Raw genomic sequence first — 23,310 nt, forward strand, 5'->3', positions numbered from 1 at the left:
GAACCTCCAACTCCTCCTGATGGGGGCCTGCAGCAGAGCCCACACTGTGGGGAGGGAAGGGTGAGCCACAGGGCACAAGGCAGGTGGGCCCAGGGTGGAGGCTGCTGGCGTCCAGGGGAGCCCGGACGATGCCCTCTTCACAAGCATCGGCCTCCCAGGTCAGCTGATCCCCCTGAGAGCTCCCGGGCATGCCAGCTGAACCCTCCTTGCCCTGGGAATCTTACCACGTGGATTCTCCCCTGGGTAGGTTTAGTCACTCAGTCATGTCTGACTCTTGGAGACCCCATGAACTGTAGCCCAACCAGGCTCCTCCGTCCATGGAATTCCCCAGGCAGGAATACTGGAGTGGGTTGCCATTTCCTCCTCCAGGGCATCTTCGTGATCCAGGGATTGAACCTGGGTCTCCTGCATTGCAGACAGATTCTTTACCAACTGAGCCACCAGGGAAGCTCACTATTTGTCACTAAAATGCCAGCACCGCTCGTCAGCTCCGAGAACCTCCGTGTGCCTGAGTCACCAGACCTCGGAATGGTGCTGTGAGCCAGGCCAGAGGAGTTGGGATGGGTGGCAGAGGAGAGGGGTCCCCCTGGGGGGTGGATGTGGCCCGTGGGAAAGCAGGCGGCCATGGTCACCCTGGTGACTTCCCATGGCCTGGCTCAGGGGTCTCACCCTGCGGCATCCGCGTGGGCCTGATACAGAGCCGTCAGCGGGCAGGACCACATGCCCGTCAGCGAGGACCCTTTGTGGAGGGGACCAATGCTAAGGACAGTCCAGGGAGCCTTGGGCCGCAACTTCCGTCTACACAGGCCAGCAGTGCAGACACCCCAGCCTGGGGGTCCCCTCTCAGGCCAGCCCAAGGCAGGACACTAGGCACATTCACTTCCCCTGGCCCCCACGGTCCCCAACGCAGGCACTTGATAAATACTGGATTTCATTACAGCAACTCAGGGGATGCTATATCCTTAAGCTTCAAATTTGTTTTATGAATAAACAGTCATTAGGGACTGATTTTCTGAATGGGGCTTCCCAGGTGGCTCAGTGGTAAAGAAGTGTTGTGTTAGTTGCTCAGCCGTGTCTGACTCTTTGCAACCCCATGAACTATAACCCATCAGGCTCCTCTGCCCATGGAATTCTCCAGGCCAGAATACTGGAGTGGGTAGCCGTTCCCTTCTCCAGGGGATCTTCCCAACCCAGGGATTGAACCCAGGTCTCTCGCATTACAGGTGGATTCTTTACCAGCTGAGCCACAAGGGAAGCCCAAGAATACTGGAGTGGGTAGCCTATCCCTTCTCCAGCAGATCTTCCCAACCCAGGAATTAAACCCAGGTCTCCGGCAGTGTGGGCGAATTCTTTACAAGCTGAGCCACCAGGGAAGTGGTAAAGAATCCACTTGCCAATGCAGGAGACACAGGGGATGTGGGTTTGACCCCTGGGTCGGGAGGATCCCCAGGAGGAGAAAATGGCAACCCACTCCAGTATTCTTGCCTGGAGAATCGCATAGACAGAGGAGCCTGGCGGGTTACAGTCCATGGGGTTGCAAAGAGTCGGACACAACTGAGGGCTTGAGCACAGTGACTGATTTTCTGAATGAAGAGTCTCAACAACTCAGGACTGCAGCCCGGCCACAAGAGAAACCCACTGAGACTGACTGGGACCCTGGGGACTGTGATGGGAAACAAGGGCCCAGTTTCAGCCCCGGGAGGTGCACTCTTGAGGGGAGAAGGCCTCCCCTCTCCCACCCCGATGCCCAGGCTGCTGGCCAGGAGTGGGGCCGGTTCTGCCCAGGGTCTCGTGCGGTTCCTGGGGGTACAGAGCTGTCTGGGGAACAGGGGTTGCCCATGTCAAAACAGCCATGCTGGGGAGTGTGCACAAGGCGGTCCTGGCACCCTGGGGTGTCTGACCCACCCTGTGGGGCACCGAGCAGGTGGGAGGCGGAGGCCCGAGTTGGTCACCACGAGACTTTTTATTGGAGACAGGACCACACGTGACGCCAAGTGCACACGGGCCCCACGAGCACTTGTCCCGGGCTGGGCTTGTCCCTCGTGTGGACAGTCAGGCAGCCTGGGGGTATGGCAGCGGGCCAACGTGGCCACTCAGAGCCCAGTGTATACGCCTTACCCTCCATCCGCACCAAGGTCCAACGTCAGCGGCCCCGGGTCTGCCAAGTCCTGCCAGCTGTGTGGGCACTCGGAGTTTGGGGGCAGCCCTCTCCCTTCTTACAGATGAAGAAATAGGCCCTGGGGAGGTGCCGGCCAGCCCATCGGACCAAAGCCTTGTGTCCCTGTCTGCACGTCCCTAAACAGTCTCTCCCGTGAGCGTGTCAGTCCTCAAACTCCATGTCAAGGCCCTGTCCCGGGTCCCCCAACATCAGCACACACGGCGTCCCCACCTCCCTCCCCTTCTGCTGAAGTGCAACACGACCAGCGGGTCCTGTTGACGGACCTCACGAATCCTCTGAACCCTGGGTGACGGGGCTCCCAGCTTCCGGGCCAGAGGTCTGTGTGGATGAGGGTGCGTGGCCGTGGGGGACCTGGAGGCGGTGGGTGCTGAAGTGTGTGGCTGTCACTTCTGCTCCAAGACCAACGTGACAAAACCTATTCACATGTGGCTGCAGGGGGAGCATGCCATCTGAGAACGGCCCCCGGCTCCGTGCTCAACTCCTGCTGACTGCACTGAGGCCTTCAGGCTAGAAACCCAGGGCCCGTCCACCCTCTGAACTCGGAGAGCTGGGGTGGCCAGCTGGGTGGCGTCTCAGAGATGGATCCAGAGTTTGAGCGGCAAGGATTGAGGCTTATCCCATAAAACCTGCCTATGCCTATGGAAAGGAACTTTCAGAAGAGGGAAGGGTGAATGCCCTGCCTGAGGGTCCCAGTAGAGAAAGCCCCCCCTCCCCTGCTTGGTTCTCGCCTCATCAGAGAAGGAAGGAGAAAGCAGGAGGGGGTTGATCAGGCAACGTGGATGGCTGGGTCACAGGTAGACCACTGTCAAGCCATCGACTCCGTCATCGTGATGGTGGTCAGCGTTCGGGTGCAGTGACCGTGGGTCTCAGGCGGCCTTTACATGCATCTGTTATCTCTCCATCTCTCTCGTGCTGTGGCTCCCCCTCCGGCTCCCCCAGCATGCCCTTCCTTCTGTGGTCACTCCCATCTCTGGTGACAGCCACGTGCACTGGAATCACACTGTGGGCTCCTCCAAGCCGGGGTCCAGGCCTGCCTCGTGCGCCTCAGCTCCTGGCCATGGGAAGGGGTGCCCTTTAGGAAGAGGGGTGCACTGGCCTTGGCAGTCCTCACCATGACAGGCCGTGTGCCCATTCAGCCAGCTTTCGGTGCGGCTGTGTCCCTAGTGATGCCAGACCTGGGTTCCGGAGGGGGACCAGGGATCTCCAGCAGGAAGGAACCAGTGTCTCCAGGTTGGTTCGACACTCCTAAAAGCCACCCTCGCCTGGCCCCCAACCAGGCCAAAGCTGTGGCTCGTCTGTTCCTGGGCCAAGCCCTGGCATGAGCACCCCTGAGCCTTCTGACGCACACGCACATCTGTGAATCCATTAACATCACGCTTACCAGGAGCGTGCTTGATGACAGATCAGAAAGTGCTTGGCACTTTCTAAACAGTGGCTGGCACTGCGAGGCTGGCAGCAGAAGCTGGCTCTGGTCTGGAGCTGGAGGGGGAAGGGGGGTCCCCAGGATGAGGATGCAGGGTTCCACATGGCCTCTGCTCCTTGGCTGGGGGTCCCAGCAGCCAGGGGCAGGGGCGGCTGGCTCTCTTGGTTTCCAGAGGATGGGGAAGGGGCCAGCAGGGGGGCCCATGTGGTCGTCTTACACACATCTCCAGCACACTGCCCCCACCCTGCCTGCACCTGGCACTCCTGTTACCACCCTGGTGACTCTGGGCTGTCATCGCCAATTCCTTGGCTGTCTCTGATTCCAGCTGAGGGCCAGGAGAGCAGGGACTGGGTCTTGTCCGGAAAACCTTGCCAAACGCCCAACAACCAGGTGAAGCTGGAGGGGACCGGCCAGGTCCCCTGGCACATCAGAGGCCCTCGGGGCCTTTCCTGCAGTCCGTGGCCAACTCCGGTTTATTATTATCGAAGCACGACCTTGGTGGGAGGGGAAGGGAGGGCTGGATCCCACACTCCCCACTCAACTGCCTTCAGGTGTCCTGGTTAGGAACCACTCCCAGCCCCTGCCTGAGAGGGTCGCTGGGATGTCCACCCTCTGGGCCGCTTTCCAGGCTGATCTCCTGGCTCTCTCAGGTCCCTACAGGCGGAAACTCGGCAAAACAGCCCTGGGCTTGGTTCTGACACCAAGGCTGGTTGAGCAGGGGATCATGGGCTGAAGTCCCTGCTCTGCCCCTCCTGGCCTCTGGCCTGGGGAACCTGCGGTTCTTGTTACGCAGGAGCAGTACCAGTGCACTGAGCGTTGAGAGGATTCCATGAGAAAGGTCTCTGAGTGCCTGGGAGGTGCTTCAGTCTCCCCCACTTGCCCAGTGACTCCCTCCCTTTCCCCTGATCCAAGGTGGCAACACCCACAGTCAGCAGCAGGGGGCAGCCTCCCCGCTGAGACAGCCATGTCCAGGCTGACCAAGTACCAGCCACCAAACCTCTCTGGGTCCAGCATTCTCTGTCCAGCCTGCTCCTCGGAGGACTAGGATCCCAGAGTCCCTGCTTGGAAATTGATGGTGGGGGTGACACAGCCCCGCCAATGCCCCGAAAATCAAGAGGTCTTCACTGGCCCAGCACAGGTCCCGTGCCTCCCACAGGTAGGAGGATGGGGTGGGGCCAGACTTCAGCTGCCCCCGGAAGGCAAGAGGATGGGCAGAGCAGCCAAGGGGACTGGGGGCCTCCCAGGCCTGGAAAGACATCGGGAATCAGGGTGGGTGGGTAGGGAGGGCTCCAGGGAACGGATCTCAGTCACCCTGGGATGTGAGTTCCTGAAGGCAGCTGTACCCCAGCCGGGCCTCGGGACGTGGAGGGATGTGGCCACCTAGCCCGTGGGCACAGGCAGCCCTGAGTACCACGACTCCCCAGTACTTGGGAGAGAAGGGGACCTTCAGGCACCAGAGAAACTGAGGACGGGTCTAGAGGGTCAGAGAAGGCTGGCGTCGGACCCAACTAGAAATATCTGACCCTTCCCTCTGTCTGCTAAAAGGGCTCCAGGGGTGCCATCTGCCCCTCCTCCGCCGCCCATGACTCCAGATGTTTGGGCTGGCAAAGTGGAAGGGCTGCCAGGGGCACGTGGCCGACTCCTGGCCAAGGCCAAGGCAGACACGGGGCCCATGGAGCTAAAATCAGGGCAGGCAGAATTTGGGGTAGTCAAATTTGCCCCGCCCTCATCAGCAGGGCCAAATTGGGGGTGGGGACTGTGAAGGTGCTGTGTGGCCTCACTCGTTCAGGGGGTGCTTCGGGTCGGGGTTGGCCTGGCCCACCCCATGGCGAGAGCAGGTCAGTCATGCACGGGCAGGCGGGCATCTGGGCAGGAGGCCATCTGGGAAGGAGCAGAGTTGGGGTGGGCGTGGTGACGGCTGGGGGCGGGGCTAGGGCGTGGTGACAGCGGGGGGCGGGGCTAGGGTGTGATCATGGCGGGGACGGGGGCGAGGGGTGGGGCGTGGTGACTGGGGGCGGGGGGAGAGGGGCGTGGTGACGGTGGGGGCGGGGAGTGGGGCGGGGCGTGGTGACTGGGGGCGGGGCGGGGCGTGGTGGCTGGGGGCGGGGGAGAGGGGCGTGGTGACGGTGGGGGCGGGGAGTGGGGCGGGGCGTGGTGACTGGGGGCGGGGCGGGGCGTGGTGGCTGGGGGCGGGGCGAGGGCGTGGTGGGGGCCTGGTGACTGGGTTGGGGCGAGGGGCGGGGTGGGGTGGGGCGGGGCGTGGTGGGGGTGGGGCAAGGGGCGGGGAAGCAGGGGCGGGGCGGGGCCGGAGCGTGCCAGTCTAGCGGTCCTCACGGACCGGCCGGATCTTCATCTCGGAAAACTTGAGTGAGTACTGCCAGCCAGTCCAGGAGGACCACTCGACGCCGTCGGCATAGGAGGCGTGTGCGCCGCGCAGGTACTGCCCGTTGAGGTTGGATGTGTGGCAGTTGCGGTACCACCAGGCGCCGCGGTAGAAGGCGGCGCAGTTGTTCTCTGAGTGGTCACTGTCACGGTCCTTGGTGGTGAACTTCATGCCGCTGTGCTTCAGGAGGGAGTCCCCTGCGCAGGTGCACACAGGTGTGTGTTCAGTGGGGCACAGGTGCGTGCACGTGCTTCCCGTGCACGATGCACACACGTGAGCATGCGCGCACCTGCCCCTTCCCACACCTTTGGTGTCCACAGGCAGCCCCAGCGCCCCCCTGATGGTCCCGGCGGCTGTCCCCGCAGCCTCTCCCTCCTTCTAGCTTTGTCACACACCCTTTCCCGGGTTTTCTTGCCTCGGCCCTGGGAGGAGAAACCCAGGCCAGAGTGGGTGGAGAGGCTCAGCAGAGCTCAAACTCCAGATGTCCTGATTCCTGGTTCTGGGCTCTTGGCTCATCTGCAAAATGAGTGGTTCTGTGGGAGAGAGGCCCTGCGAGCTTTATGTGGCTGGGATGAGGACTAGCTGGGGATTTGGTGGTGGTGATGAGAAGCCTTGATGCTGGCCCCTGGCCTAGAAAGACTCCTTTGTCCTTCTAGCTGGGAAGGTGGCTGGGCTGCCCTGGCCCTTCCCCACCCCCCACCACAGCCTGGACCCCTACCTGCTGTGCCCGAGTAGTCGGCCACGGTGAGCGGGTATCCGTCTTCCTCAGGGTCCACAGAGAAGAGCCCCACGCCAAAGCTCCCATAGTGGGCATAGGCTGTGCCATTGTCAAAGTCCTCTAGGTCCACATGTAGCTCGTAGGCTGCCTGAGTGGTCAGAGCATGGATCCTCTTGAGCCCTGAAATACAGGAGAGAATGATGAGAGAAGTTGGGGGCTGAGGAAGCGACCTCCCTGTAAAGAACCAAGGGGAGATGAGACCTAAGCTGATGTGGCTGGTGACAGAAAGGAACAACCACCACCAAGGGTGTACTTTCAGCCCTGGGCTACTTCCTTCTTCCTGCAGAGCTCTGTTTGGCAGGAAACAGGACCAACGTTTTTTCATATTTTGTGTTTTTTGTGTTTGCTTTAAATCAGGCTGTGCTTCCCAAATGCTTTAAGCTGAAGGCTGGTAGAAAGGCTGCAGGAGTCAAGAGGAGTCTGGAAAACCTTCTGGGTTAGGGGTGATGGTGCCTTTATCTTCTCTGACACTCTGGGCTCCGGCCAGATGGGATCTGGTCCTCACATGCACTGCCTGGCCTGACAGCCTTTGCACATGCTGTTCCCTCTGCCTGAGACACTTTTCCCAACTCTCGTCACCTGCTTTGATGTTCTTTAGTCGCTCAGTTGTGTCCAACTCTTGGCGACCCCATGGACTGTAGCCCACTAGGCTGCTCTGTCTATGGGGTTTCCCAGGCAAGAATACTGGGGTGGGTTGCCATTTCCTTCTGCAGGAGATCTTCCTGACCCAAGGACAGAATCCACATCTCCTGCATTGGCAGGTGGATTCTTTACCGCTGAGCCACCAAGGAAGCCCCGTCACCTGGTTACTTTCTGTTCATTTTCAGATCTCACTTCCTCAGGAAGACTGCTTGACTTCCTGTCGAGGTGGAGGACGTCTGCCAACCCAGGTGCCCCCTGTTGGTGTTTGTCATTCTGGTCCCAGCTGCCTATTTCCATGTCGGGCTCCCCCCTCCACCAGTGTGGAAGCTCCATGCGATCAACATGACTGTCCCGCTCACTGTGGAACCCCAGCATCTGAGGCGGGCCAGCTCACAATAGGTGCTCAATAAATGCTGGCCTAGTGGACGAGAGGCAGAAGACCATGCCTGGCTCTGGACACCCCTCAGCATACCCTGTCCTACTTCCTCCCCCACCTCCACTGTCCCTCCTCTCTTGCGCTCTCCTGTGCCCACCCTAGGGTCTCATGCCAGGCCCTCCCCTTCCCCTTCCACCCCGCTCCCGCCACTCACACTCAAGGTGCTTCCCTGCCAGTTTGATTACCTCTTGATTAAGAGGGCTTTTAATTAAACGCCTTACAAGTTATTGGCACCAAGTGACATTTCATCAGCCTGTCCCTCCTGCCTTCCTTTCCTGCGTGGGTCAGTGTGTGCATGCCCCCAGGGCGGGAGGGCTGTGTGGGCTCCTCCCCAATCAGCCCAGAGGGAAGACTCCGGTCCAGGTCCAGGGCAGAGAAAAAGGAACCATGACGAGAGCAAAAGCCATCCAGACAGCCAGAACCTCCCTGCATCCACTGAGGACCCGGCTGCCAGAGCCCAGGGGCCTCGTCTCCCTGGGCTAGAGCCTCATAGCAAGCTGCTGGCCCTCTCTGGGCCCCAGGTTGCACGCCCGTGGAGTGAGGGCCAGAGGGCCTCCCAAGCTGCAAAGGGCAGACCATAGGCACCGCCGACAGAAGCCCCCACCCCCCAGACAGCACTTACAAATGCCAGGCGCTGCTATGAGCGCTTCACGTGGATTAATGAAGCCGGGGGGATTCGAGTGAGTCCGATTTAATTAAAGGGTCCCTGTACAGCTCTTAGAACAGCGCCTGGCCCACTGCACACATGATCCAGGTGTTTGCCACTGCTGTCGTGATCCAGTAGATGGCTGCTAGTATTATCCATGTTTCATAGGTGAGAATGAGGCGCCAAGAGGTGAAGTCACTGGCCCAGGTCACACAGCTGCTAAGTGGCAGAGCTTAACCCAGGCAGGCTCGCCCAGACTCCATGAACTCATTTAGTTCTTGCCCAGGACAGATGATCTGATCCAGGTATAGGGCAAGAGGGAGCCCAGCCCCGTGGGGATGCTGGAAGATTCCTTTCCCCACCGCCGAGTGGGCCCCATGGACCCCCATTTGGACAGCACTCTGCCGGGATAAGCAGAGTTCCACTCCTTAATGGGCCAGCCCAGTGCCTACGGGGGGCCCCGGGGCAGGTGTCCTGAAGGAGGGGCTGGGGTCTCCCTCCTCTCTACCCTTCCTCCCCTCAAGGCCCCCTTCCCCCTGCCTCCACCTCCCTCATCTTTACTCTCTGGGTTTCTCCAGTCCTTGTTGATCCACCAAGATGCTCACAACCCCCCACTTCCCTGGGCCCCTTGGGTGATTGGAGTTCCATCCCCACCATCCATCAGAGTTCAGATCACAGAGCGTGAGGAGGAAGATGCAGAAACATACTTAGACCCCCATCGTCACCCCAGTGAACTCCCAGGTGGATTAAAGAGCTGAACCTACCATCGAAAACTGAAAAGGTATTTTAAAAATAGACATTTTTATGACACTGAGAGAGAAAAACAGGGCCTAAAACTCAGAAGATATGAAGGAAAAGACTAGCACAATCAACTACATAAAAAAAAAAAGTTAAAACTCCTAGGAAATAAGCAATAATGTTACCAAAAATAGAGAGGCTGAAGGACAAATGACTGGGAGTAACTATGTATCAGGGGTATCTGACAAAGAATCAATAACCTTAATATATAAAGAGCTCTCATAACTCAATAGGAAAAGAGAAAACACTGGATGAAAAGGTGGCAGGGGAATGTGGAAAAGCAGAGGCAGGGCACATCACAGGGCAGCTGAGGACTGGGCTCCCGCCGACATTCTCATCGGGGCTCCCTGCCTGCCAGGAGCTGGCCAAGGCTCCACTTAGATGCTTTTCCTGCACTCAGTGGCTGCTGACAGATTTCAGTTAAGATGCCAGGAGTGGCAGGGGCACCAGTGCTGCTCTGGGCGGGGGTGGGTGCTGACCCTCAAGGGGAGCGTGAGGGTTGTCCCGGTCTTCCAGCACCTGCATCGGCCACAGAGGCCTGAGTCGGGACAGAAACCAGGTCCCAGGGTGCCCCCAGCGGGACAAGCACACATCCTCGGGGGACCCACCCACGGTGAGCACACCGCCCTGGGCTTCCTGCTCCTACAACACATTCCACTGGACGTTCAGGTCCCCTTTCCATGCAGAGCCTGGGAGCTGACCTGGGTGTGAGGAGGTCACGGAGACCTGGCTGGCATCCATGTGAGGAGGGGACTCATGCCTGACAGCATGCATTGCACAGGGAGAGGGTGGGCCAGGCGTCAGGCAGGGGTCTCACCTAGCCAGTGCTCCCCTGTGAGCTTGCCGAAGCCATCACGGTACGCCTCCCAGCCTCGGAAGAAGTTCACGGAGCCGTCCTCCCGTCGCTGAAACACCTGAGAGCGGATGAGAATGGAGAGCTGGTCCCAGCCTTCCCAGGACCTCACATGCGTCCCCTGGCCCCCCACTGCACCTCACCTGCCTGCTTGGGGAGCACAGGGGCTGAGCCTCAAGTCTCTCAACAGCTCTCGCTGGGACCTGGACCTGGGAGGCTCATGGTATTCCAAGGCGGGGGGACTGACCAAATGCCCCCAGGCCCTGAAACGCCCCCTCAAGGAGGAACTGGGGTGGACTGGGGTGCAGTGGAGAAAGCCAGACTTCTAGACCCACTCTGCTGCCTTGCTGTGTGACCCTGGACTGGTCCCATCCCTGCGGGGACCTCAGTTTCCCCACTGGTCAAATAATAAGCGGGTGAACAAGGGTCTCTGTACTTTTTCCTGGGTCAAAACAAAACTGAACAAAAGCCCATTCTTGAGTTTTTAAAGCCCAATAACACACACACACACACACACAGGGTGTCCCTGGTGGCTCAGATGACAAAGCATCTGCTTGCAATGCAGGAGACCTGGGTCCGATCCCTGGGTCGGGAAGATTCCCCAGAGGAGGGCACAGCAGCCCACTCCAGTATTCTTGCCGGGAGAATCCCATGGACAGAGGAGCCTGATGGGCTAGTCTATGGGGTTGCAGAGTCAGACACAACTGAGCGACTGACACTTCACATAACACACACACAGAGACACACACCCGGGCTTGGCTGGGTCTCTCAGTATGCCCCTGCTACATTCATGTACATCTCCCCCAACTCTATTAAAAAGCCCCTGGTAGGGGATCGGCAGGGGGCCCTGGGAAAGCTGAGACCCGGCCACCTCTCAGGGGAGCACCAGAAGTCCGCAGCCAGCCTCCGGGCCGCTTCTGTTCTTCATTTTAATAACATTCTTGATTTGGGAGTCCGGAATCCCATCGGTTAAATTGCTTTGAAATAAGTAGCACGCTGGTCCAAGCCAGAGCTGCCTTGAGTATTTACAGGATCCGCTGACAATCCTGTTCCCCCGCTCGCCGCCCCCCACCCCCCCTCCGCCCCCAAGCCTTTCTGTCTAACAAGCCTTTTTCTTGCTCATTTGCAGAGGCAGCACTCGCCCCCACCGCCTCCATCTGCGCCCGCGTCTGAGGTGTTAGAGGTTTGGCCGCGGCACAGAGCCGCCCGATCCATTACTAAGCAGCCGGGCTTCAGCCGCCTGGAACCGCCCTGTGCGGCGTCTGCCCGCAACTGTGGGTCTGTCCGCAGGGTACCGTCCATCACCGCGGCTGCTTGGGCAGCTCTGACGTCAGGTGGCGGGAGGGGAGGGAGGCGGCCACACCTTTTTCCTTTGCTTCGCTACCTTCAACCCGGCCTGGCCCTGACACGTGAAAGCCCTCAGAAGGGACGCGAGCAGAAGGAAATTCGATCAGGCTCGGAGATCAGAGAGCCGGTGGAGAGCGGGTATTGATGGCTGCGGATTGGGACCCTGAGCACGCGCCCTTTGAAAGGCCTAATCCTGGCAGAAGCTCAGACACTCCCCCGAGAAGACCTGGACAGCAGAGCCTGTTTCTACAAGAAGAGCCGGGCTGGGGGTGGGGTGGGGGGAGGGCTGCAGGGGCCTAGGAGAGGGGCGGGGGCAGGGAGGACAGTGGTTCCCAATCTGGGCTTCTGCCACTTAGAGTGCCAGCCAGTGACGCTGCCTCGCTGAGCCTGTTTCCTCATCTGTAAAATGGGGATCTCAGCATCAAACCCCCCTGACCACTGGCTGTAGATAGCTCAGATTGTAAAAAACAACAACAACAACAACAACAAAAACTGCCTGCAATGCAGGAGACCTGGGTTCAGTCCCTGGATGGGGAAGATGCCCTGGAGAAGGGAATGGCAACCACTCCAGTGTTCTTGCCTGGAGAATTCCATGGCAAGACCAAGGGGTTGCAAGGAGTCGCACAGGACTGAGGAAGTAACACTTTCACCCACAGATAGTCCGCTCAGGGCCTGGCACATGGGCGGTGGTCAGCCCATACCAGCCAAGGAGACCCACAGCCCCAGGACATGGGCCACCAGGGCCTCCCCTCCTCCCTTCTCTCCCGGCCCCCGCCCCAGGCCATATTCCTCCCAGACTTGGGCGTGTCTCCTCCAGAACTGTCCCAGGGGCCTGCCCCAAGTCTATTCCCCCAAATGTCCCACTGAGCACATCTGTATCAGGCACCAGCTGGGAAATCCAAGTCAGGGCCCTTGGGGGCAGGGAAACACAGAGTGAGGCCTGGTTGAGGGGATTCCCGCCCAGGCAGGAAGCAGGGCAGATCAGAGGAATAGTGGATGGCCAGAGGGGCTGGCTTCTGGGAGGAGATCCAGGGTGACCCTGGAGCAAGGGCCCATCCTGGCCCCCGCATGTCCCAATGTGTGGCCCAGGAACATCATTCCTGCCCCCGGGGCCACACTTGCCTCACCCACCCTCAGCTCACCTCCCAGACCTCAGCGAGGAATAAACCCCAGAGTAGTTGGTATCATTACTGCCATCGCTGTTGTTTTCCCTGTTCCCGCTATTATGAAGTAGAAAGTGGGGGTGTCACGCTTGCAGGCACAGGCAGGACATGAACCCTAGCCGCTGGGACAGACAGACCGGCTTGGGTTGAGAGCTGACCACAGCCGACGCTCAGGCTAAGTTCTCCTTGTCCGGTGCACACACTTCCTTACCCCTACCCCAGGAGCCCGGTTCTGGGTCCCCTGACCCGCCCCACTTTCCATTCCAGGAGACAGAAGCTTGGACACTGGCCAGAAGTCAGGCAGCTATGGGTGGACAGTCTGACTCACCCCTCACTCCGTAGCCTGAGGCCGTGCTGGGCACCCGGAAGTCCGCGTCTCACCACCCACATCCACATGCTCACTTGCTACCCACCAGGGGCATCCCAAATCTGCCCCCTTGTCTCCTTGCCAGGCCTCTCAGGCCAAGAGCTGATCTCTCAGCATCCCCCCATCTTCAGCCCCCCTTTCCCGCTCCCTTTCCAGGCTGGGTGCCGGTGGCAGGCAGGGCCCCGGCTGGGGCTCTGTCTGGGAATGATCAGAGGTGGTGAGCACACGTTCCAGACCATGGGGCCTCCGGGCTGCTCTCCTCCACCTGGGAAGCACCTGCCGTCACTGAGAGCAGCAGATGTCTTGACAGTCCGCCGAAGCTCAGAGGTCAGAGCATCGTTTGCCAACACGGGCGCTCTTCCGAGTGGTAACAAACCATGACCGACCCCTTCCAGGGCCGAGACACAGCTGTGCCGCAGTTCCAAAGAAGTGGCTTTTAGATTCTTGGACCGTGACCCAGGGAAATGTAGTTGACATCCTGACACACATACTCACAGCTCTTTGTATCTGAAACAAAAGCTTCCCGAAACGATACTTGTCCTTCAGATGGATGGGTGTTAATATTTTCCACCCTGTTCTTCTGTTCTATTCCACTCCATTTCATTAAAAAAAAAAAAAAACCCATGTTGCTCACAACCCATTAAATTGATTTCTCCACCAGCCAATGGATCACGACCCGCAGTTTGAAGTTGTCGGCCTTTGCCATGGGCTGTCTTGATCCCATAGCTCCAACTCTGGGTGACCGAGCATGCCGGGCAATGGCTGGGATCTCAGACTCGAAAGCCCTGGTCTTGCCCTTGAGCTGACCACCGCATGCCATGTGTTCCAGGTGGGCATAGGCCACAGGTCATCCGCAGGTCCTCCCGGGCTCCCAGGAGTGTTTTCTCTAACTCGGGGTTCAGGGTAAACTGCAGTTGTGGCTTCAGATTTTTGGAAACCAGCTGGGCTCTGGGGACCCTGGAGGGCCAGATGTCACCCACCAGAAGGCCTTCAATTACAGAGCAAGGGTCAGCCAGACAAGAAGATACAAAGAAGAAAACAAGGGACTTCCCTGCTGGTCTAGTGGTTAAGACGCCACGCTTTCACTGCCAAAGGCCTGGGTTCAATACCTGGTCGGGGATCTAAGATTCCCACAGGCTGCTCAGTGTAGCAGGGGAAAAAAAAAAAAAAGACCTCTTGGAACTTCCCTGGTGGTCCAGTGGCTAAGACTCGGCATTCCCAATGCAGCGGGCCCAGGTTCGATTCCTGGTCAGGGAACTAAATCCCCCATGCTACAACTAAAAGGTCCCACGTGCTTCAAGTAAGACCTGGTACAGCTAAATGAAAAAAAGGGGAGAGGCAGGTAAAGGATTGAGGCGTCCACCTCCCCCTCCTCTGTCCCAGCCACGGAACAGGAGTCTCCATTTAGGCACAAAAGGTGGGGGAAAGGTGGGGAAACAAACAATTAATTTTAGGGCTAAAATATCCACTGGCCCAACTCTTGGGGCCTCTCCCTCGGGTTCCGGCTGCAAAGTGATTGATGAAGAAATGCTTCTGCGGCCTCTTGGGCAGATGCCACGAGTGGGAAGACAGACGGGCGCGTTTTTCTGGTACGGATTCTCAGAAGCCAGCCGCCTGCCGCCCGGCATCTTCCAAGTGCCGCTCAGGGAGGCTCTGCCAAGGGAGCGCTGGGCCCACATGGTCCTGCAGATGGTGCCCGGAGGTTTCAAAGGAAGGAGCCGCTGCATTTGGGCGGCAGGAGGGGGTGGGGGGAGGAGTAGAGCGGCCGACTGTCCCCTGTTTGTCAGACAGGCTCCTGGGGCCTGTCTGGCGCTCCGCAGGTTCAGTGTCCTTTGGGCCTCTTCCTCCAATAGGCCCCGGCTGATCTCGTTAGCCACGCCGCCCAGAGTGCGGAGACCTGAGAGTCAGGGTCTGGCTCTTTGGTCACCCCAGTGCCTTCAAGGATGATCTCAGTCCTCCCCACCACAGCCCAGGAGGGAGGGGTTCATGCTCCCATTTGACAGATGAGAAGACTGAGGTTTGGAGAGGTGGGGCCACCTCTGCGGAGTAGGAGTGCCTCAGGGCAGGGGCCCACTGAAACCTGAAGTAGGGAGACTGACAGTACCCAAAGCTGAGGCGGCCCAGGGGTGCCCCATGGCTAAGGGGGTGGACGTTGCCCCCCAGGCCTGTGAGCCCCCCATCCCTCCCTCATCATAGCTGAGCTGAGCGGGTCCCAGGAAACGCACTGGGCTGGCACCCAGGAGATTCAAGTTCTAGCCAGGCTCCAGCCGAGGGCCATGCGACCATCTGAGTCTTGGTTTCTCTCTTCCGCAAAATGATAGGGTTGCTGCTGCAGACCTCGTGTGGTGTGCCTGGACTGGTGGGGGGACTCAGACTCTCAGAGAGCTCACAGCCCCAGAAGAGATGGATGCACAAGCCGGCAGCCTCAGGGCAGAGCAGCTCCCAATGTGAGGTGTTCTTCTCATCTTCGTGCCTCAGTTTTCTCATCTGTAAAACGGGAATTGTAACAGCTCCAACCCAGCAGTATATGGGTGACATGGTTAAATGGGCTGGTTGATAAGAGTCCATAAGGGTCACACTTGTTACATTTGTCCAGAGCTCAGAGGAGGATGAGCCACCTCCTGGGATGGTTGGGAGGGTGGGGTCCTAGAGGGCTTCTCGGAGGAGGAGACGTTTGGGTGAACTGCAGATTGAGCAGGGTCTTGGCAGGTGGTCGGAGGAGCTGAGGCACAAGAGACAGGCATAGGGTGGGTCCAAACACTATGAGGTGGTGGTGGTGGGGGTGGTTCTCTGCTGCCATTGAAGGGTCCCCAGGAGGCAGCATCTGAGATTTTTCCTCGACTCTGATGAAGTTGCTGCGGAAACCAATTACAGGCAGAACTGTGTTGGTTGTGCTCCACCAGCCTTCCCAGGCCTCCTGAGCAGGCGGTTCCGGGAGGAGGGGTGGCAGGCTATGGCAGAGGCGGATTCTTGTCTCTAAAGAACAAAGAACTTAGACGTGGAACAAATGCAGCCCTTCAAAGCCGGCCCCTGGGGACGCTGTGCCGGCTTTCCCAGGAGGCAGTTGCTCCTCCAGTCCTTTCTGGACACCTCTGGGCAGCAGCTCCCAGAGCCTAGGCTTGCTAGCAAGAGCACAATTGCTGGAATAAGCCTGAACTGAGTTCAAATCCTGGCTGTGCCTCTCATGGGTTGTGTGACCTCAGACAAGTCACAGGACCCTTTCTGAGCCTTAGTTCCCCTCTCTGTAAAAAAAAAAAAAAGGTTCCAACAGGGACTTCCCTGGGGGTCCAGTGGCTAAGACTCCGAGCTCCCCACACAGGGGGCCTGGGTTTGATCCCTGGTTAGGGAACTAGATTCCTCACGGCACGACTCAAGATCCCGCAGGCCACAACTAAGACCTGGGCAGACAAATAAATAAATATATATATTTTCAAAGGCCCCATCAGCAACCCCTTTGTCAGCCCTGCAGGGTCACAGTGAAGATGCCATGCAGGAAAAGGTAGGTGTGAGCCCAGCGGGGTCGGGGAGAGGCACGGTATGTCTAACCCCCCTCTCCTTCAGAACCAGCCACCGAAACCCAGAAGGAAGTGGGCCCACTCCTTGTCTGTGACTGCAAATGGTACCCCTGGGCCTGGCGCCCCGCCATGTTTCCCAGGCTTGGCAGGCGGTGGCTGTCGGCTCCAGGCAAACAGCGCTCAGAGCTGCCATTTATCAGATGCTGAGGCGCCGGGCTGAGCTCCACGTGTACCCCCCCACCTCGTCTACGTTCAAAGTTTGAAAAATCCTAATCGCTCCCAGTGGATCACTCACGGACCAGAGGGGTGCCATCAGCAGTGAACGTGGTCATTACTAGCGTGCGCTTGGAGGACTCCCCCGGAACACTGGGGAGCCGGGCGACAGCCACTGACGTCACGGCAGGTCTCCTCCTGCCTCCGCAGCCCCTGGGACACAGGGAGGAGACCACACCCTGCTGGACCCCCCAAGTCCTGCTAGGCGGCGCCCCTAGCGTGTCCCACAGCAACAACCCCCCATCACCTGCATCCTGGCATCCTGGCTGAGGCTGGGAGCTTTCATCTCTCCTGAGCCTCATCCCCTGCTGGGCTGGGTCTGTTCAGGGGTTCAGCTCCTTTGATGTCTTCCCAGTAAGAGAAGGATTTTCCTCAGCCTGGGGAGCACAGGTAGGGAGGGAATGGACACAGTGGGAGGGGAGGTTTGCTCTCGCAGTGGAGCCAATTAGAGGCCCGTCTGAGCCGGCTGACCCTGCACGGCAGTAAAAATGCCTGGCAGAGAACACAGGCTCGGGCACTCGGCTGGTGGGGCCAAGGGAAAGCTGGCGGCACTGTGGATCTGATCGGGGGGCACAGAGCAGAGTCAGTCCTGTTGCAGGTCCCCGCGGTAGGAGACACTGAACTGGACCTGATTTCTGTGACCTCTGGTGATTATGCAAAGATGAGGGCTTGGCAATCAGGCCGGCTGACAGCTCTGCTGAAGCAACCCTGGTGGGGACAAGGCTGTGTCCCCGGGGCCGAAGGGCAGGACGGTGGGGGATCTAGCCTGCAGACGCCGACTGGACCCTCCCTCCAACCACAAAACCCAAACCAGGCCCTGGGCCTAGTCACCCTGTTCCCCAGGCCCTGAAAGGTGGCCACGTAAAACACAAGGGCCACCCCACTGGCCAGATGAGGAAGGGGACGCCCCCAGAGGGAATGTGACCTTTCCAGTCTCTCAGGGCCCCGGGGATGAGCTGGAAACGGCTGCTTCATCCCACGCATCACCCTTCCAAATGAGGAAATTTGGCTTCTGTTTTTAACACATCTTCCTCTTCTTTAAAAACACCGCTTGGGATTCCCCCAGTGGTACAGGGGTGACGACTCTGCCTTCCAATGTAGGGGGCGTGGGTTCGATCCCTGGTCAGGGAACTAAGATCCCACGGGCTGTGGGGTGCAGCCAAAAAGGTAAAAAATAATGAAAGACACTTTGACTATAAGATCCTACAGGGTAGAGCCAGTTCTTCTGTTCTCAGGGAATCCTTAAGGCTCAGCAAGGACCCTTGGCGCCCCTCCCTCTTCCTCTGCCCCTGCCCCACAAGTGACCAGCCTGTGGGGGATTCTGACGGCCCCCCCACCATGAAGAACACTACTTTATTCCCATTTAACAGATGAGAAAAGTGAGGTTCCAAGAGGGGAAGTTATGCTGCCAGAAGATGCCAACGGTTACCCATCTGGCAAGTATTTAGGAGCACAGATGGTGTGGAAGCACCGTGTGGACGCCTGAGCTACGGGGGCCACCAGGTGACCAGCTGCCGCCCTGCAGAGCTCTAGCCTGGTGGGGACACAGACGGACAACCTGTGACAGGTGCAGAAAGGGAGCATGAGCGGGGGACCCGGGAGGACTCTCAAATGACCCAGGGACCAAGCTGGGCCCCTTGCCCAGGGTCACAGGTGAGCAGGGGGCAGACTGTGCATCCTGCCTTCCTCCTCCTTTTGCGGGGCGGGTATGGGTGGGGAGCACGGGGCAGGGTCAGCAGTGGCCTGGCTGATCAGCTTGACCCCATGTGGCCTGGGTCACTGTGGTCAATGATGAGTGTGGAGAGGGGCTGGGGCTCCACCAGGGCCAGTGGCCACATCAGCAGAGAGGCCACCTTGAGGCCAGTGTCCCCCTGTCCCTCGACCTCATTCCCACATGGCAACTCCCACGCCCTTTGCAAGGGTTCAAGGTCCCTGCAACCCCAGCTCCTGAGCTGCTTGCACACTCTCCACCTTGGCCCCACATCTCTGGGTCACTCCCTCCCAAGAGCCCACCGTGCCCCCAGGGAGAAAGCCGGACTCCTATAGCATCTGCAAAACCATGCTAACCAGGCCCTGCCTGCTTCCCAACCCGTGCCCGGCCCCGAGGGCTACGCCAGTAGAACGGAGCCACCATGGTCCCAGAACAAGCCCTGCCCCACTCCGTGCCACCCCCGCACGTGTTCCCTTTGCCTAGACATTGTTCTCACCTCATCTCCCTGTGCCCCAACCTCCCAGTCCAGGAGCCTCTCTGGCCGCCCCAGGCAGGGTAAGGGGGCTCTCCTCTGGGGTCTCCCTGGACCCCTAGCCCTGCAGCCTCCATACAGGTTGGCTAACTTGTCTAGCTCCCTGCAAGGCTGGCACCTTGCTGCGGAATCCTCTGGCCCGTGGTTGGCACCCCATAGTTGAGCCGTAAAGTGACAAGTGACACCGTTGACAGTTGGTTCCACGAACTTGCATGAGGCTGGGCTGCTTATTTGCCAGGTGCGTGCATGCTGAGTCACTTCTGTTGTGCCTGACTCTTTGCGACACTGTGGACTGTGGCCAGCCAGGCTCCTCTGTCTGTGGGATTCTCCAGGCAGAAATGCTGGAGTGGGTTGCCATGCCCTCCTCCAGGGGATCTTCCCGACCCAGGGATTGATGAACCTGCATCTCTTATGTCTCCTGCATTGGCAGGCAGATTCTTTACCACTAGCACCACCTGGATGACCTTAAACAAACCTCTTGCCCTCTCTGAGGCTGCCCTGTGGGTCTCCAGGGGTTGGAGGAGGGCTGGAAAAGTGCCAGCAGGGCCACAGTATATAAACAGTAAAGTGCCCCTAGGCAAACAGGGATGTTGTGTGCCAACCTCTTGCAGTTCCGGCTCTCTGAGAAGCAGGTTCTGGTTGGTGTGTCTGGCCCCAGGCACCCTGTCCCCCGTGTTGGCACTCGAGGCCCGGCAGTTTGGACATGGAGCCTAAATGAGGATGGATGGTATTGGGGTCCAGCAAAGCAGCAGCCAGCTCCCTCCCAAACAGCAATCGAGTTTCCGAGAAATTCCGTGTGGCAGGGAGGTGATCCTGACAGACGCCCAGAGGTATCCGGGAAAAGATTGCTTTTGACGGAAGCCCAAATGGATATTAACGTCTGTGGGCCTCGCTAGCCCTTCTCTGCTGAGAATGGCCTTTCTTCCAGGCTGGCTGATCCAGATGTCTGGGCGGGAGGGCTGGGCAGGCCTGTGCACCTCATCGACTCCCCTCTAATCGCCCCCGAAGCCCAGGCCCGAGGAATTACTCGCCTCCCAACCCCAACCCTGATTGACTTCCCAGGAGATTGGCTTCCACTCCACCCGAGTGGAAGATGCATGGTCCGGGCCGGCATCCTGGTCTTTCATTAAGCCTGTCCTAACCCTTAACTCTGATTTCTGAGCTCTGGCTGGTGTATCAGAGCTGTTCTGCCCGCCGAGGGGGTCCCAGAGGTGGAGGCCATAACTCAGATGCTCCGAGATAGGAAAACAAAAGTGCTTTTAGGCTCAGATGAGAGTCCAGTGCATTTAAACGCTCCTCTCTCCGGAGCTTGTAGGGATATTAGAAGAATGTTTGTCTCGGGGTCCTCGGGGGGCTCTCAGCGGCTCTCACACCAGCTCCTGATGGCAGCTCTGCCCTCCGAGAGCGTCCGCTTGGGCCCTGCCCACCTGCCTCACTCGGGCCTCCCCGTCTCGCCTCCTGCTCCGTTTGGCCAACCCCGCTGCCGTCACCCTCGTATGCCAGCACACACCCCCAGGCATTTTAGTTTTGTGGCTACATTCCCCCTGCCAAGGCAGAGTTGAGGACTTGTGGCGTAGACCGGGGGAGACCTGTGTGTCGACCCTGCTGTAGAAGGGGCTTCTCCGCTGGCCGATCAGGAGACCTCCAGGTCTTCAAACCAGGGCCTCTGCCCCGCCACGCCACCTCCTTCTTCTCTTGGCCCCGGGGAGGTCTCAGGCCACCTGCGGCTCTCACCCTTCCCTTTCCATTGCTCTCAATTCCCATCAGAGCAGGAATCAGGAGGTGCAAGGAGATGGCGATGGCTCCTTGCCAGGAGACCCTGGTGGGGGGCTCTCTGCTCACAGCAACTGTGCTGCCCCTTGTGTCTCCTGCACACGCACCATCTACTGAGTAACTGAAAACCTCTGCCCTCACATCAGCAGCCGTTAGTTTCAGGACCCAACCTCAGCACCCCCCACCCCTCCAGAACCACTGCCCAGGGTGGGGGCGGGGGCTGCGGGCTCAGGGAGTGGAAGGCGGCTCCACTCAGACATGGGGATCTGACACCTGCTCCCAAGTGGCCCCCACATGTCAGCACATGCCCCCCACTTGCCCTGTGGAGGCTTTGGTGAGATTACGGGCAGGTTTGTGATGGCTGGTGAGCCCCTGGGCAGGGCCAGGCAGAGCACCCCGGCTCACGTGCACAGCCTCCTGGGTCACCCCAGCATCTGCCCGGACCATCTGCAGGGCCCAGAGGAGGCGGGGCCTGGCCCAGCCGGCCGCACACTCGGGGAGACTCACTGTCCAGCCGCCTCCATCTGTGCGCATGTCGCAGTAGACCTGGAAGCCGGCGGGGTCGTGTGTGGGGAAGACGGAGTAAACGCCGTCCTCCTGCTGTCCGCTCAGGAGGACGTCCAGACAGTCACGTGGCCGAGAGCCTGAGACAGGGAAGGCCGTCAGGGCACTGGGCCCCGCACCCACGCTCCTCCCCTCTCTCCTGTGTCCCTGGGTCTCTGACTTGTCTGTCCAGCAGTGTCAGGTGGGCTCCAGAGCACTGGCCTTGGGGGCAGACTGTGGATCTGCCTCTCCCTTGGTGGATGTGGTGAGTGAGCACCCTCTCTGAGCCTCAATTTCCTCATCTGGAAAATGGGTGCAGTGAGCTCCACCTCTTCGGGCAGGGAGAGGGGTCAACAGGAGGGTATAGGTAGGGTGCTCAGGGCTGCCCGGCAGCAGGAAGTCCTCGGCACACAGAAGCAGTGTAGCCTTGTCAGTGGGGCAGGTGGGGGACGTTGTGGGAATGAACCTGGGCACCCAGGTCATGCAAGGAAGGGAGTCCCCACCTCACTCACCGTTGGCGCAGCCGCGGGGCCGTGATCCCCTGGCAGGTGCCCTCTGAAGGTCAGCCTTGACGTGGGGTCGGGCCAGCCCCCGGTCCCTCTGCAGGGCGTCCAGGACATCGCTGACCGAGTTCACCAGGTGAGCCATGTGGCCTTGGCTCTCAGAGAGAAGCTGTGGGGCATAGAGGTGGGTTGAGCTCTGGGTGGGTGGAATTCCGGGTGGGTGGAGCTCCTGGCGGGTGGAGCTCCTGGTGGGTGGAGCACTGGGTGGGTGGGGCTCCTGGTGGGTGGGGCCCCAGGTGGGCGGAGCTCCTGGTGGGTGTGGCCCCGGGTGGGTGGAGCTCCTGGTGGGTGGGGCACTGGGCGGGTGGAGCTCCTGGTGAGTGGAGCACTGGGCGGGTGGAGCTCATGGTGGGTGGAGCATTGGGTGGGTGGAGCTCCTGGTGGGTGGAGCTCCAGGTGGGTGGAACTCCTGATGGGTGGATCGCTGGACGGGTGGAGCTCCTGGCAGGTGGGGCCCCAGGTGGGTGGAGCTCCTGATGGGTGGAGCACTGGGTGGGTGGAGTTCCGGGTGGGTGGGGTGCTGGGTGGGTGGGGCTTCTGGTGGGTGGGGCCCCAGGTGGGTGGAGCTCCTGGTGGATGGAGCCCTGGTTGAGTGGAGCACCCGGCAACAGCTCTGGCGCACGCACTAGTCCTCAAGGTGGAGGCACTCTCCTGGTGCGAGGCCCTGATTTATTCTGGCCGCCGCCCACGGCGGTCTCAGCCGCGGTGCACAAAGGACGGGGGCTCAGGTGGGAGGGGACACCTGTGCCGCTGCTGCCCGCAGGCCCTGTCCTTCATCCATTTCTGTGCCTTCAGCCCAGCTGAGCTGACTACAGGAGACCCCGCTGTTCAAATCCCAGCTCACCCACTTGCCAGTTACACGGCTGCAGGTGAGTGATTAACCCAGCCTTGAGATGGGGCTAACCTAGCCTCCCTGGCCCAGCTGTCTTGGGGATCAGTCACAGCGTGCGGCCCCCAGCAGGGACTCAGCACTCAGCACCTGGGTGCCTGCCTCAGTATGGGAATTCATGAGGCACCTTCCAGATTACAAAACACCTTCACTCAACATCTCTTCTTATTGCCCAGCAAGGCTACAAAGCAGGGGTGCTGGGTTTGCACTCCACAGGTGGGACCCTGGAGGCCTGCACCACCCCATGAGAACCCGGCTTTGACTTTCCAGGGCTCTCTGATGTCCACCCCTTCACCTGACCCCATAGCATTGCCAGGTGGAAGGGCTTGAGGTGTCATCCCCTTGTTACAGATGGGGAAACTGAGGCCCAGAAGGGGAGGTCCCTGTGGGGGACACACTCAGGCCATGACCCATGGGCTGACTGGCAGGAAAGGAACCCAGGGCTGTGCCATCGTGCAGGGAGCCTAAGGTGGGGGCAGGCCGGGCGGTGATTTGG

At 59.6% G+C, this 23,310-nt stretch overlaps 1 protein-coding gene, 1 long non-coding RNA gene and 1 other non-coding gene across 3 annotated transcripts in view; 2 read left to right on the forward strand and 1 right to left on the reverse strand.

Moving 5' to 3' along the window:
• Positions 1-1,953: 1,953 nt before the first annotated feature.
• LOC123328668 lies at positions 1,954-7,831 on the forward strand. The gene is made up of 2 exons (XR_006543662.1): positions 1,954-4,758; positions 7,591-7,831. It is a non-coding gene; the product is annotated as an uncharacterized LOC123328668 (long non-coding RNA).
• FIBCD1 (fibrinogen C domain containing 1) overlaps positions 5,801-23,310 on the reverse strand; it is a 30,936-nt gene continuing 13,426 nt past the window's right edge. Inside the window, exons 3-7 of the mRNA XM_006043305.3 lie at positions 21,875-22,034; positions 21,327-21,463; positions 10,103-10,199; positions 6,704-6,883; positions 5,801-6,182 (exon numbers count right to left, since the gene is read on the reverse strand). Coding sequence (XP_006043367.1) covers positions 5,923-6,182; positions 6,704-6,883; positions 10,103-10,199; positions 21,327-21,463; positions 21,875-22,034 — 834 coding nt within the window. The 3' untranslated portion in view covers positions 5,801-5,922. The remainder of the gene's footprint in view (positions 6,183-6,703; positions 6,884-10,102; positions 10,200-21,326; positions 21,464-21,874; positions 22,035-23,310) is intronic.
• On the forward strand, positions 14,200-14,272 carry TRNAG-CCC. The gene has a single exon. It is a non-coding gene; the product is annotated as a tRNA-Gly (tRNA).

The sequence above is a fragment of the Bubalus bubalis genome, chromosome 12 (genome assembly GCF_019923935.1).
Source record: "Bubalus bubalis isolate 160015118507 breed Murrah chromosome 12, NDDB_SH_1, whole genome shotgun sequence".
NCBI classification, from domain to species: domain Eukaryota; kingdom Metazoa; phylum Chordata; class Mammalia; order Artiodactyla; family Bovidae; genus Bubalus; species Bubalus bubalis.